The sequence below is a fragment of the Pongo abelii genome, chromosome 5 (assembly GCF_028885655.2).
Source record: "Pongo abelii isolate AG06213 chromosome 5, NHGRI_mPonAbe1-v2.0_pri, whole genome shotgun sequence".
Taxonomy (NCBI): Eukaryota; Metazoa; Chordata; class Mammalia; order Primates; family Hominidae; genus Pongo; species Pongo abelii.
The window spans coordinates 15375767-15390867 of NC_071990.2; the positions used below are offsets into that span (position 1 = coordinate 15375767).

General features: G+C 42.1%; 1 protein-coding gene across 11 annotated transcripts in view; it reads left to right on the forward strand.

Moving 5' to 3' along the window:
* JARID2 (jumonji and AT-rich interaction domain containing 2) overlaps nt 1–15101 on the forward strand; it is a 280235-nt gene that overhangs the window by 197895 nt on the left and 67239 nt on the right. For 7 of the 11 annotated variants that reach the window (XM_063725366.1, XM_024248373.3, XM_063725367.1 and 4 more), the window contains one exon: nt 9601–9770. In XM_063725366.1, coding sequence (XP_063581436.1) covers nt 9601–9770 — 170 coding nt within the window. Of the gene's footprint in view, nt 1–9600; nt 9816–15101 lie in introns of all 11 variants that reach the window. The other 4 variants (XM_063725365.1, XM_054557234.2, XM_054557228.2 and 1 more) reach the window with 1 other exon arrangement.

A 15101-nucleotide genomic window follows, 5' to 3' on the forward strand; every position in this document is an offset into this window, starting at 1 on the left:
TAGCTACTTGCATGTGTTACTCTCACTCTTACTATCTTTATGTAGTCCCTTCTGCCTTAAGATCTATCTGCTTTTTGCTTGAGACTGTCCTGAGACCAGCAGTCTTTGTCGAGAAGAGTATTTGTGGCTCTTCCCTCCTGGGCTTGGAGTTGTATCCCTCATAACAACGAGGTTATGCCGCGTGGGGATGGCGGGGCAGACAGCCTTCCATAGGTGGTAAACTATAACTGTGTCATTTGTGACTGACAGAACAAAAGGGCTTTGTTGCCACTTTAATTATTGATTAATGATGATCCCTCTCAAATTTGACGTGGTTGCTTTCTAGAACACAAAAGAAGTCAATGTCAGATGTTTCCTTGATCATGACAGTCATGATTTTCAGGCAGTCTTGGTTCTCTGACATTTCAGGATGCCATAGAAGATTTCAAGAAACATAATTGAATAATTTTATTAATTGAATAAAAAACTGTACTGCATATTACTTTTCATACTGTTTGTGCAGGATGTCACCAGCTACCTGAGATTTATGTGCACCAAGTCATGTTTTATTTGGGAAAAAGTTCTTAGCTTGTAGATATTTAGTGCCATTATTTTTGATTTTTAAATTTTTTTCCCCCCTCTTTCCTACTGCCTTAATCCTTCCCTGGAATAAAAAAAAAAAATCCTTAATCCTTCCCTGGAATAATAAAAAAAAAAGATTCACCTTTCTCTCTGATGCCTGTTTTGCACTTTAGTATTCCAAGGGAGTGAAGTATCTGTGAGCAAGAATGGTGTCTTCCTGACGTGGTGGTGATGTTTGGATTTGCAAGGCTTGCCTTGTCCTTGGGCTGGCTTCTTCATGGATAGAGCTGATGAATATATTTTTAAGTAGTTATGTTAGCGCTCCTAAGGGTGACTCACAGTTCTGAAGTAAGTTAACGTGTTGCCTAAATGAGTTACTCCTCATTGGAAGGAAATGCAGATTACAGATTGTATTGCTACTATTTAATCTTTAAGGGAGTAGGGGAGTGGATTTTTGGAATTGTGATATCTTTCTAAAATATATATGAATGAATTTTTCACCTCCCCCTCCACCTTCTAAAGTGCTAGGTGGTAGTACTAGCACTTTAAAAGTCAGCATATTTTGCTGTTTTACCAGCAGTTAGAAAGTTGGCACTAGAAATCTTTAGCAATACTGACAATTTGGAGATTTAGATTTTACTTCTCCAAAATAATCAGGACTTTTCATCTACTCTTAGGAAATGATAGATCCAAAAGAATTATTACAGAAATTACTATATTCAGGTACCACTTGTTTTTTTTAAGAGGTGGTCAAAGATCACAGAAGCTTGGAGCTAGACAGAGCCTTAGCTTCCCTTTTTTAATAGTCCTTAAAAAAACCACGTAAGAAAAAAAGACCCAGCTTGCCCTAGGTGACAAGGTAGGTGAACTAAACTCAGGTTTTGTGACACCACTACTCTTTTGCTTGTACCACTCTGACCAAGCAAAACATCATAATGTTTCATCTTGAGGGGAATTCAACTAACAAAAGATTTCTTTACGCAAATTCCGGCTATGGCAAAGGTTTACTCTAAATAGCTTCCTATGTAACTTAATTAAGACAAGTGCTGCAAATATTTAATATCCTGTGGTTTTTTGCATAAACAAACTGTTCCATCAGTTTATGTGTAAAGCAAGAAATGAGGCCTGTGGACCACTAGGGCTCCATCTCCAGAAGTACCATAAAGCAGGCATTCTGCGTAGAATAACTCTTCTTACAGAGCCAGCTGACCCTCCCGTTTTGTCATTGTGTGGTGCCTTCCCATTCTGGTAAATCAAACCCTGACAGTTTAAAACTGTGGGAACTGGGTGGACCATGCGCTTAGAAGGATATGGTCTATGCTAGTGCCTCTCATTACAGAGTTTGGTATGAGTTGATCTCTGCTAGCCTCTGGGTTCACTTGAGGATGTGTTTATTTTCTCTTTACTATTCAGGATGTTTACAACCATTCTGTGTGGTTTGCTCGCAACTGCACTTGCATTTGAATTTGGTGGGCAGCTTGCCCTGGGTAGAGGGTATCCCTTGCCCGACCCCCCACAACCTCCAGTGCGCACACACACGGGCACACTCTTGTTTCTTTGAGTGGCTGCCAGGTTTGTAGTGTGTGTGTCTGGGGGGCGAATGGAGTGGGTAATTATTTTGGGGATGGAAACACAGGAAATTTTTTTTTTTTTTTTTTTGAATAGGCCTTTCAGCAAGTTGGCAAAGCTTCAGGGCCAGCTCCCACACCGGCACAAAGAGCGCAGCCATGCTGGTCATTTTGCATTTGCCAGACACGAACTGTCTGATTTTTTTTTTTTTTTGAATGAACGGACCCTCCCTCCCACCCTTTCCTTGCCCTTTGTTTAGAATTGGGATGTAATCTAAATAATTGGATTTACCAGCTTACGTTTTTAATATTGGAAAATTGAGTTAATAAAATGATGTTTTGGCATGTACTTCCCTCAGCAAGGGAACAGCTGTGCATTCACTTTAAGCCGCCTGGTCCCCCTTGCTCCTGCTTGATCCAGCTGATTTGTGTGTCACGCCATGCCCTTCTTGGGTTTGCAGACTATCAGAAATCCTGGACAGAAATAGGATTTAATTAACCTGGAAATTGCTGTTGTGCCGCACTTAGGGCTACCCCAGAGATTGAGTGCACAGATAGCAATAAGCTGGTTAACTCTACACTGTTGATGACCCCAGAGGAAACCTGGAGAAACAGTGCCACCCTTGTGTGAAGCTTCTAATGGCAGGATGCCCAGGAAGCTTCTAAATCAATCATTTGGGGAGGAAGGGGCACAGGGAGGGTATTCCAAAAGAAAAAAAAATATTTGGCGTAGGACTGTTAGTTCATCCCTGGGGTTTCTTTACAAGCATGGTCTCGTGATTTATTGGTTAACTTTCAAAATAATGTTAGTGTATATCTTGCTGTGCGCCTTCGTTCTTATAAAGGTGCTATATATTTTATTTTAACAACAAACAGTGAAGATTGATTTTTGGTAAATTTTTAAGCGGTGATACCTAACAGCAAGTGAGAGGTGGCTGTGGGAGGCTTAGCAGAAAAAGAAAGTCACCTTCCATGTAGCTTAAGGGAGTGGATGGATGGGGAAAGGGAAATAGGGATATTTGCTCCTTCGAGCTCATGCAGCTTGATCAAGAAGTACAAATACTCTCTGATGTATGTGGTGGTCTTGTTGCATGAGGTGTGGCAGGAGCCCCCTCTTGGGCCCAGTGACTGTGGCCTGGGAACAGTTGTGCTGTGTGAGGCCATGTGGGATACAATGGAATGCCAAGGGCTAGAAAAGCACCTTGTGCCACAGGGTGACTGTCAGCCAGAGCCAGACCTGATTGGGCTTCTGTGAGATGATGGTGAAAATGGGCAAGTGGCATGGTAAATTCTTAAGGGAGGGCCATGTAGGCAGGTGCCTAGTTGGTATTTTTTTGTTTTCGTTTTCAAATATCAGCCTCTATATTCAAGACACAGTTTTATTCTTAACAAAACTGAATTCCTGTCTACCTTCAGGTAGACTTCTGCTGGGATGGCTACTAACTTTACCTGGAGCACAACAATACCAAAGCTCCTCCTCTCCTGTTGCTATTGGATCTGTTTCACAAACATCCACCAATCTCCCTTTTCCTCTGAGTTGCCATTCAGTCTGCCCCTCTGCTCAGATACCATTTGTGTGCTGGATTCTGTAATTCCTAAATCATGAGTGATGGGTTGTATAATTCACAGCAATTATAGCAGTGTAGTGTTCCTCCCCTCCTCCTTTCGAGCATCTACAGAGGGCTTGTCCTCTACACTTGGTAAGGCCTGTATATAGAAGTGGACCAGAAAGAGGAGACTGCAGTAGAGTCTTGTGTATACCAACAGAAGGGCAGAGCAGCGGCTTTGGGGTTAGGTGGCTGGTTATGCATGAGGTACTGCTTTAGGATGGTCACCTCTCTCTGAGGAGGTGACTTTTGTGCAGAGACACGAAGGAAGTGACCTCCATTACAGAGTAACAGGCCTGGATTGTTTGCTTCTCTTATCTGGCCTAGAGGATGAGAAGCCGCCAGCCATGGCAAGATAAAGAGAAAGAGCATTCCAGATGGAAGGAGCTGTTTGGAGTAAGCAAGATCCCCTTGGACCATTCCTGCAATCCCTACCTTTATCTTAGGGCATTTATTGCCACATAGAATACACTCTGTGGGATGCCATACACTCCCATACTCCCATACACTCCCATATACTCTATGGGATCAAATCCATAAATGGTCATTCATTTTAACACCTTTTCTCTTATTTTGAGACAGCTTAAATGGCGTTCACTCAGCAGGGCTGATTTTGGTTATGAATGAGGGGCCATGGAGCTCCTTGGCCTGGCAGCTTTTAGTGAGGGAGTGCACACCAGATGGCTGGGCTCACAAGGCTTTGCCTAACCTGCCACGTGGAGGTGGCGTGGCATGGCATGACAGAGAAAGCTCTCACATGGGGACCCATAGGTTTGTCTGCTGCTCCTGTTTGTTTTGCCATCCAAGCTATGTGACCCGGGGTGGGTCTCACCCTTCTCCTAGTTACTCGTGTGTACAGTGAAGGGGATCTTATTAAGATCCTTGAACATAACAAAGTGACCAGCCTTTCCTATTTCCCCAAACAAACAGCAGCTCGTATCTGTCTTCTCCTGAACTTATTTGAACTTTGTAGTCCTTTCATTCACATACACGCCCCCAGTGATGATCTGATCTGAAACGTCTATTCCCTCACCCCCACTGCGCCAACCCTATGTTGTACCGTATTGTAAATAAAATGTTATCTTCTGAATATATCAACATACTTCTTCCTCTGCTGGTTTACATTTACTTGATTTGATCTTTTCACCTTGGCTTGCTGGAGGGCTTGATTTAATTGGTTTCATTGACATAAACGGTACATGTGGAGTTCCTGGAATGAAGGCGTCTTCTGTAAGGGATCTCCTTGAAGAATTAATAAAAAATAAACACGGAAGTAAATTACACTGTGATTGCTACTTCCGTGGTGCGTGTGAGGGGGACACGCCTTCTCTGGGGCTGTGTTACCTAGGGCAGGAAGGCCCATCCTGACTACATGCAAGGCCCAAGGCTTGGGAGGGCACGTATTTTATTTTTCTCTCAAACATTTATGTTTTTATCTCTTCAACCCCAGGAACCCCGTGCTCTCTCCACCCCAACCCCACGATGATTCTGAACCTCTTTTATCCCAGTTCTTTTCATTTTTGCTGTAATACTGGAATGGCAGGTAGTGTTCTGTTGAAAATGTCAGTCAGCTGATGGCAGGGAGTGAGGAAATAAATGGTGTGGTGGGCGGGTATGCCACCTTCCCTGGAGGGCTGAGGCCCCACAGGCTGTGTGCAGCCTCACTTTTCTCCTCATGCTTGCCATGTGACCTCCTCCTTTACCCCAGGCTTCTGCTGCTCCTGCCGCTCCTGCCATTAGCATCTCTAGGTGCAAATATTGTGAGTTTTCAGCACGTCCAAATCACTTTCTTCCATTTTCCTATATCTGGCATTCTAGAAGGAAACTCCTGTCCCTGAAGCCTGTCTGTACTGTTTGGAGGGCTTACTCAGGATTTGGCTGTGCCATTCAAGCTCTTTGGTTGTGTGGAGCTCTTCTTAATCCCCGCGGGACTCTGCAGGTTGAAAAGCCACACCGCAGACCTGCCCTTTTTAGACAATACAGGTTCTTCTGGCCTCTTTATGAAAGATACTGGTTGGTCTTGTTCTTTAGTTCCTGGTTTCATCTGGGTCTCACAAATGTTTAATCACTTGGGAGCTTGGCTTCTTCCTCTAAGGGGTAATTTATTTTGCTGCCACTTTTTAATCTGTCATTGCCTTATTTTTCATAGCCTCACTGGGAAAGTCATCAGGCACCAAGCACCTTTTATTTGAGCATTGGTAGGAGCAGTTTATCTTTGAGGTCCTGAAATTGTAAAATATCTCACAGTGTCTCGCTCCATTGTCTGTGCTTCGTCTGTGTTTACTTGTTTGTTTCTCATTGTCGCTGCACAATCTTCTCATCGTGTGTAGTGTTTGTTTTCCCTGACTTCTAAACAAGCTGTAAAACCTGTTCACATGCAGGCAATATTTCTATAAAATTCCTGCAATACTCACAGTGCGAATTGCGTCCATTCAAATGAAGATGTATATATTATGTAACTGCCAACTAAAAACACTTTTCAGTAGAATAAAAAAAAGCCAGCAATTTTTCTAAATATGGCACAACATTTCCTTTGTTTTAAAACAGTCTGGGAGGTTGGTGGGAAGGAAGGCCTCATTGGAAAAGCAGGGCAGTTGTGTTGGGTCAGTCTACCTGGCAGCTGGTTGGAATGTGGACCAAGGGTTCTGTAGCCTTCCCTCCTCTGACACTGTGTGCTCGAGACCTGGCCATCACCAGATGCCTGTGAATTGATACAGAAATTGAGAGCCAGCCTTGAGAAACCTCTGCAGTTTGATGGAATGATTTTGTGTCTGTTGAGTCCCAATAAATTTGGCTTGTGTTTTGTCTTCTTAAATTGCTTTTTGCCCCCTTGTTCTATTTTTTTATGTAATTAAAAAAAAAAAAGACATTTGTAACAGATGGAAAATTTAAAGGCGGAAAAACAACCAAGCAGACAACTGCTCCTCATCTGTGATAGATGAAGCTCTGTGATTGTCGGAATATCCCTGTCACCCTAACCGTCCCCCATGGTCCCATGTGAAGGTCCTGCCTCTGGGCTTCTGGTCTGTCATGTCTTATATAGAGGCAGGCAGTTGGTTGCAAAAAAGCTCTCTTTGTTCCCCGTGACATAGAGATAGTGGCATTGCCTGATCCCACCCTCCCCCTTATTTTTTGAAAAATAACACTAGGGAATTTCTGTTAAACTTGATTCATTTCCTCCTGTTACCTTGTTAATGTGACTGTTTCACATCAGTTATTTCTGGGTTCTAAAGTGCTTTTTGGGACAGGCATCATGGCTCATGCATGTAATCCCAACACTTCGGGAGGCCAAGGCAGGAGATAGGCTTGAGGCCAGGAGTTCAAGACCAGCCTGGGCAACATGGGGAGACCCTGTCTTTATCAAAAAAACCCAGCAACAGCAACAAGCCAAAAACAGCTGGGTGCGGTGGTACATACCTGTAGTCCCAGCATTTAGCAAGGCTGAGGTGGGAAGATCTGAGCCCAGGAATTTGAGGCTGTAGTGAGCTATGGTAGCATCACTGCACTCCAGCCTGGGTGACAGAGTGAGACCTAGTTTCAGTAAAAAGGTTAAAAATAAAAAAAAAGTGCTCTGTAATGACCTACGTTGTTTGTAGATTTTTTTTTTTTAAGGAATATAGATTACCCACTAAGTAGTTGGAGTCACGCTTTGTCCGTTTTGGTGGATTGTCAGTTTGTATCAGGAATATTATTAGACAGTGTTTTCAATGGTCATGGGGAGACGAGTAGACACTGCTTAGGACATACAAGGGAGTTTAAGGTTAAAATGAGATTGGAAATTCCTCATAACACTGTAGTACTTTATATTTGGGGAATGTGGAGGATTTATGAGGTTAAATTTAAAGGTATTAGTTTTGACGAAGTAGGCAATCATTGTGTGTGTATTTTCCTGTAGGAATTTGTTAAATACTGTAACTTTTTTTTAAATGTTATGGCATTTTGAGCATCAACAGTTTAAGATACATGCTTACTATTTTATATAATCCACTCCCAACAGTGTCTTTAAGGAAATACATCTGCTCTCTTTTACGTGTTTAGTTTTTTTATTCGTTTATTATTTTTGAGACGGAGTTTCGCTCTTGTCGCCCAGGTTGGAGTGCAATGGCGTGATCTCGGCTCACTGCAATCTTCGCCTCCTGGGTTCCAGCGATTCTCCTGCCTCAGCCTCCTGAGTAGCTGGGATTACAGGCACGTGTCACCACACCAGGCTAATTTTTGTATGTTTAGTAGAGATGGGGTTTCACCACGTTGGCCAGGCTGGTCTGGAACTCCTGACCTCAGATGATCCACCCACGTCGGCCTCCCAAAGTGCTGGGATACAGGGGTGAACCACTGCGCGTGGCACTTATTTAGTTTTATTAGTTAATTGTCTTGAGTGGCGTTGCATTATCCATCCTACGTAGTGTTTAGGAATCTGATCAGGTCTATTTCAATCCCTGTACTGTGCGGCTGTTTCTTGGTTCTTTTTGTTGTTTTTTTCCTGCCCTCAAATAATGCTTTTCAAGTACCTCTATGAGCAGGTCTAGATGAACAGTTTAAAGTAGGACCAAAGTTCTCATCCTTGCAAGTGCTTACTATTCCATGACTGGAGACCTTTACGATTAGAGGAAGAGTGACTATTAGGCAATTGATAATAAATATCAAGTTGATTATATGTAAAGCAAAAACATGTTAGTGTATTTATTGATGGAGAGGAAGGGAAATTTCTTACTGGCTACTATGTTAAAAAGGAACAAACTGTGCTGGGTGTGGTGGCTCACGCCTGTAATCCCAACACTTTGAAAGGTCAAGACTGGGGAGGCTAAGGCGGGTGTATCACCTGAGGTCAGGAGTTCAAGACTAGCCTGGCCAACATAGTGAAACCTCACCTCTACAAAAAATACCAAGATTAGCTGGGCGTGGTGGTGCACGCCTGTAATCCCAGCTACTCAGGAGGCTGAGTTAAGAGAATCACTTGAACCTGGGAGGTGGAGGTTGCAGTCAGCTGAGGTGGTAACACAGCAAGACTCCATCTCAAACAAACAAAACACTGTTCTAAGATCCATTAGGATTCATTTTGATAGAAAGGAATTTCTACCTAAGATTTTCAGGTGAAAGGAATTGAAATGTGCTCTGTAGTTACCAAATGGATAAGTTAGGGAGTTAGCATAGGATTGTAATGGGAAAGAAGCCTGAGGAGTAGATTAGGGCTATTTTCTGTTTTAATGTTTACCAAATAGTTGCAATTTGACCTTGTTGGCAGAGGGTAACCCAGAATTTGGGATTGGAGGGGGTGTAGATAGACTAGAGACATACCTTTTTCTGTAGTACAAACTTGAATTGTTGTAGTGAACTTTTTGTGGCTGAATTTAGAAGTGGCGTCAGGGACACTGATGGCTAAATAGGCAAAGGTGACCTGGATGTAATGACATAGAAGAGACATGGGTATGGATTCATGACCCTATTAGATGGACATATAGGATGTATATAAATACAGCAGGATAATGTAGTGTTTTCTTCTTTACTGTCAGTTGAAATAAATGAATACCGTTAAGCTGATGATGTCAAATACCGTGTGTAGTTTCTAAATACTCAGGCAAACATAGTGTGTACATAGGCAAGTATTTCTACACACATGTATACACATGTCCATGACACACATTTTATATCCATGTACAAAACATAGTCCTTTAACCAAATTTATTGCGCTTGAAAGTAGGCCTGTGGTTTATGAGAGTGTGAGAGATATAGAACCTTAATTAGAAAGAGTTTGCTTGAAATAGGATCTTTTTTCCCCCTTATGTGTCATGATTTTATTGCCGTACGTAGGCCTATATCCTCCAGTCTCTGCTTAATTTATTTTTAATTTTCTTTTGCTTTTACAGGCCCAGGCTGCAAGCACAAAGGAAGTTTGCTCAATCTCAGCCGAATAGTCCCAGCACAACTCCAGTAAAGATAGTGGAGCCATTGCTACCCCCTCCAGCTACTCAGATATCAGACCTCTCTAAAAGGAAGCCTAAGACAGAAGATTTTCTTACCTTTCTCTGCCTTCGAGGTAAGACTTTGCAACGATCAGCGGAGGTCTGCGTGGAACCTACATGTAAGCCTGAGGTCTACGTGGAATAACCTTAGCTTTACTCTCTGCCATGTTCATTTTTCTGTCCCCAACCTCCGTTGAGGGGGGAATTGAAAGTGAGAAATCCCACTGAGAGAGTGCGTGCTGGGTGTGGCTTTTGAACCATCTGTTAAGTTTTATTTCCTTTTTAATATGACTCTTACACCCTACTTCCTGGCTTCTCAATGCACAATTAGGCAGTTTCTAACTTTGACTTCTAATTTGATTTCTCTCCACCACACCACCACCTTGACACACACGCGTTGCTGACTTGTTTTGTGAGGCAATTTTTTTCGATGCAGGACTTTGGGGCTATGAAGGCCCCTTTCTTTGTGCTTCCTAAGGCCTGTCAATAAGCCGTGGTGATGAGGGACTTACGGTTCTCTCAGCCCTGTATTATGTTAAGGAAAACAGTACTGGTACTTTCAGAGTCTAATTGACAGTGCAAATACTGGTCCGTGTTTCAACTCGGACCAGTTAACAGAGGCCAGGTGGGTTTGGATCTGAATAGAGTTATTTGTGAAAGTGTTTGTTGCAGTTTCCTTATTACTAAGTTTTCTAATAGCTGTGAGGAAAGAACACAGAAGATTGAGAGCATAAGGAGTCTTTTCTGGAGGAATGATAGAAAATTTAGGAAGTCCTGAATGCAGAGAGTTCCTTGGGTGAGGCTATTTGAGAGAAAATGAACAGAAGGAGAAGGCCCTTGCTATGGGACATCTGTGGGAAAGCCTTGAGGTTCAAGTCACTTTTATTTGATAAATATTTTGAAAATTTATTATTACAGACAGATTTTAAGTTAACCTTAAAAAGTTTCCACCCATCATCCCTCACTCAATACATCAGTGTGTCTTTCCTTCAGATAAGTACATTTTCCTATAACTGTCAAAGTTAAGAAGTTCACAGTGATACGTGGCCCCCATGCAGTCCTCAAACCTGTTTCACATTTGTTGTGAAGGTGCTTTGTAATGTCCGAGTTTAGAGCAAAAGGACCCAGTTCAGAATTAGGCGATGCCATTAATTGTCTGTAGTCTGCTTAATCTGGAAGAGTTCCTCATTGTTTGTCTTTGACCTCAACACTTGAAAATTACAGGTCAGTTATTTTTTAGAATGTCCCTTAATTTGGTTGCCTGGTGTTTCCTCATGATTACATTCTGGTTTGTGTTTTTGGCAGGAATGCCACAAGGGAAGTGATTCCTCCTCCTTGTTGTTGGGTCCTCTGTGGGGATACACAGTTCAGTCCTTCCCTTTACACACTGGTGTTCATGCTGATCATTTGACTGTGGTGGGCCTGTTAGGAGTAAAGTTACCCATCTCAGCCTTTGCAGTGTGTAAGTGTTAAGAGAGGGTATTCTTTGAAACTATTACATACTTCTCATCTTTATCATAATTGTATGCATATGCGCTCCCTATTTTATTCAAAGGGTTATAATCTGTTACTCCTATTATGTATTCTGATGTTCAGATTGTCCCAGATCACCGCCTCATCCGTGGATCCTCGTCAGGCTGGCTTTTTATTCCATTTGACATGTCCCTGTCATCCTTCCAGCCTTGCTTCTGGCACAACAAAATGTTCCAGGCTCATGGTGTACTTTCCCGCCCTCAGTCCTGGAATTGGCCATGTCTCCAAGGAGTGCTGCTTTCTTATAGGGACAAGTACTGTTGAGGAGCCAAGATCTGGGCACTGGGGATGCTGGGAACTATGGGAATGTCATTTCTCCCAGGTGCTCTTTGTAGACTGAGGTTGCATGTTTATAGGGGTCTATCCGAAGTTCTGTGTATATTAAAATCCGTGAGTTAGCAGCCGTACCTCCAATTTCAATTTAACACCAAGGAGTTCATGTGCATTCATCCCTGAGGAACTTGGCTCCTGTAATCCTTAATATACTTACTTGCTGTGTCTTTTCAGTGTAATCCACCTCCCATCTCTGCTGGCCCCACGATGGGAAACTCAGCCCTGACACCCCATATGGTTGCTCCTCACTCCCTCCCCTTGCCCAGTTGCCCCGCCTTACCAATTGGCTTTGGGACTGAATTGTTTGGGGGAAATTTTGACATTATAGGATATGATGATAGTTCTTGGTGATTCTTAACACATAAGAAAGGAGAGTTATTAATGTATTTGTTAGATATTTTGTAGCCCTTGTCGGTCATTGAGCCTTGAAAACAGGGAGATACGAGGTAGGTGGGGTTCCCACCAGTTTATCTCCATTAGCTTTTTTGTTTGTTTTTGGAGACAGCGTCTTGTCTCATATCAAAATAAGATGATGAGAGGTTGTCCACTTCTGGAGAGCAGTGGCGCAGTCATGGCTCTAAGCAGCCTCGACCTCCTGGGCTCAAGCCATCCTTCTGCGCATGCAACCACACCCAGCAATTTTTTTTTTTTTTTTTGATAGAGAAGGGGTCTTGCTGTGTTCCCCAGGCTGGTCTTGAAGCCCTGGGCTCATGCTGTTTTCCTGCCATCTTGGCCTCCCAAAGTGCTGGGATGATAGGCATGAGCCACCGTGCCCAGCCATCTCCATTAGTTTTTACATAGATTTTGGCTGGAAGATTCTCCTGATCTTGCATGTTGAGTATGAAGATGGAAAGGAAGCTGTGAGAACTAAATATGACACAATCTTGTGCTGGATTGGCTGTATATAGAGAGAAGAACATGGCCACTAGACTGTGAGGCTGGTAGAGTGTGGTGTGATGATCAGGAATGGAGAATGAGTGGGATGTGTACTCAGAAGGATGTATTTGCCCTAAAGGAATCTTTGAAGGATCAGCAGCAACGTGATTCAGGTATATCTAGCCAGGCCTGGTTGTGCCGCCTATAGCCCATCTCAGTGGAGGCTGACACGGTGGAATCCTTGACACCTGGAGTTTGAGGCTGCAGTGAGACATGATTGTGCCTCAGCATTGCCACCTTGGCAATAAAGTGGCATTTTGTCTCAAAAAAAACAAAAAAAAACCAATGGTGATACAGGACTCTTAATTTGTGACTTTGGTCTTGTATGGCTTAAAAATTTTTTAAATGACAAATAATAATTATACATATTTATGGGTCTCATGATGATTTTGTGATACATGTAAGTGATCAGATGAGGGTAATCACCATATCTCTTATCTCAAACATTTATAATTTCTTGGTGTTGGGAACATTCAACATCCTCCTTCTAGGTGTTGCTAACTGTAGGCATCCTACAGTGGGATAGAACACTAGAACTTATTCCTCCTATCTAACCGTAATTTGGTATCCTTTTCTAAATATGCATGGCTTTTAAACGTAATTGGAGCCAGGGGTGTTTTTTGAGACATAGTCTCACTCTGTCGCCCAGGCCGGAGTGCAATAGCGCTATCTTGGCTCACTGCAACCTGTGCCTCCTGAGTTCAAGTGATTCTCCTGCCTCAGTCTCCCGAGTAGCTGGGATTACAGGCGCCCGCCACTACGCCTGGCTAATTCTTGTATTTTTAGTAGAGACGGGGTTTCACCATGTTAGGCTGATCTCGAACTCCTGACCTCAGGTGATCTGCCTGCCTCGGCCTCCCAAAGTGCTGGGATTACAGGCATGAGTCACCATGCCCGGCCAAAGCCAGGTTTTTTGAAGAGTAACTATGACTTAACTAGTTTGGCTACTTTTGGGAAAGGAATTTTGATGTCTAAAATTGCTGTCAGCATTTTGCTTAGTAAATCATGAAATAATAGTTTCTGCCTCCACCAATCCTCCAATCCCGTTTCATTAGGATGTCTGAAGATTGCTCTGTTGATTATGGAATTTAGTTATGCAAGTCTTTACTGTGGAGCAGTTGTGACTGTTGTGTTTAGTTCTCAAAGGTAGAGAAGGAGAGAAACCCATCAGGGAATGTCTCAGTGATTCTGTGTAGAGAGGAATATGTGTGTTTGTGCTACATGTACTTGTGCGCGCACTATCTTATAACATTATATTTTCTGGGAAACCTGGAGAGTCTTTTAGTTGCAGAGGCATGCTTATTTATTGTTCAAATAAATGCCATCTAGAGAAAACATTACCAAGTAAGTACCTGGCTTTGAAGTTTCAGGATTCCAGACAGAAGAGAATCATCTTTTCATAGATAGAATTTACTTCTTTTACATGTCAAATACAAAAAAAGTTTAAATAATTGAAGCCTAGGAGATGTTTAAAACAAATTTAAAAACATGCTCTGAACCTTGGAAATGAATTTCATTTATGAGCTAGGCAATAAAAATAGGCTTTGTTATTTGTTTTTCCGTTCATATACAATATTGTACTGTTTTGCTGTTTCTCTTATACTTCTTTTAGATCTGAGGTATTAAAAATGAGTCGTCATAGCTTTAAAATACCATTTTTTTTTTCCGGGAGGATAAGTGTGTTTACCTGATCTGACTCTACAAATCCCAAATGACAGATGATGCTTATTATAGCTTCATGACCCTGAAAATCTGATGGATTTGGTGGCCTTGGATAGCATCTTTTAATAGGTAGTTTCTTGAGCTAATTAAAACCTGTATTTCAGTGTGTACAAAGGTTACATAGTGATCCCTGTTGTGGTACTTTAATAATTTTATTTCCATTTTAATTTAACAAAAACAGGATGTTAAGCTTTTTTTTTTTTTTTTGAAACAATCATAAAAGTAGTTCCTGTTCATCTTGGGAATATTGGCAGAAGAAAGGTAAAGAAGTAGGCAAAAGAATATATTCAAAATAGCATCTCCACCATCTCCCAGAGATGACCGCTGTTAATTACCTTGTTTGTGACCATCTTACTGAGCATTCTGTGTGTGTATATAATACATATTTTTCCTGAAATGATATTGCATTATACTTTCGTTTTTGCAGTCTGATTTTCCTACTTAACACTGTCACAAAAATGCCTGTCATTTCATTTTAATAGCTTATGTTCCATTTGGTGAATGTCTCATAATTTATCTAATTCCTGATGCACATTTAGAGATATTTCCACCTTTTTGATATCCACTGCTAATGACGCATATCCTTAGTTAAATCTTCACCTTGTTGAAGCCCTTTCAGGCAAAGTTGACAGTTGGGAATGCGATTAACCTTCTTACACTTGCATCCTAATTCTGTTCTGTTTTGGTGCTGATTCCAAAGCAAACATAGCTTGTCACATCCCCAAGCCTCTAGTGTTCACCATAAAGAGCTCAGTCAGCCCATCACCCTTGGGTGACAGCGAGCACTGTGAGGGGTAAGGAAGGCAGTCTTTAATATGCTCATTATTTATAGGGAAGAAAGTCTGGCTGCAGAAATAATGAAGGAACCAAATCAAACACCT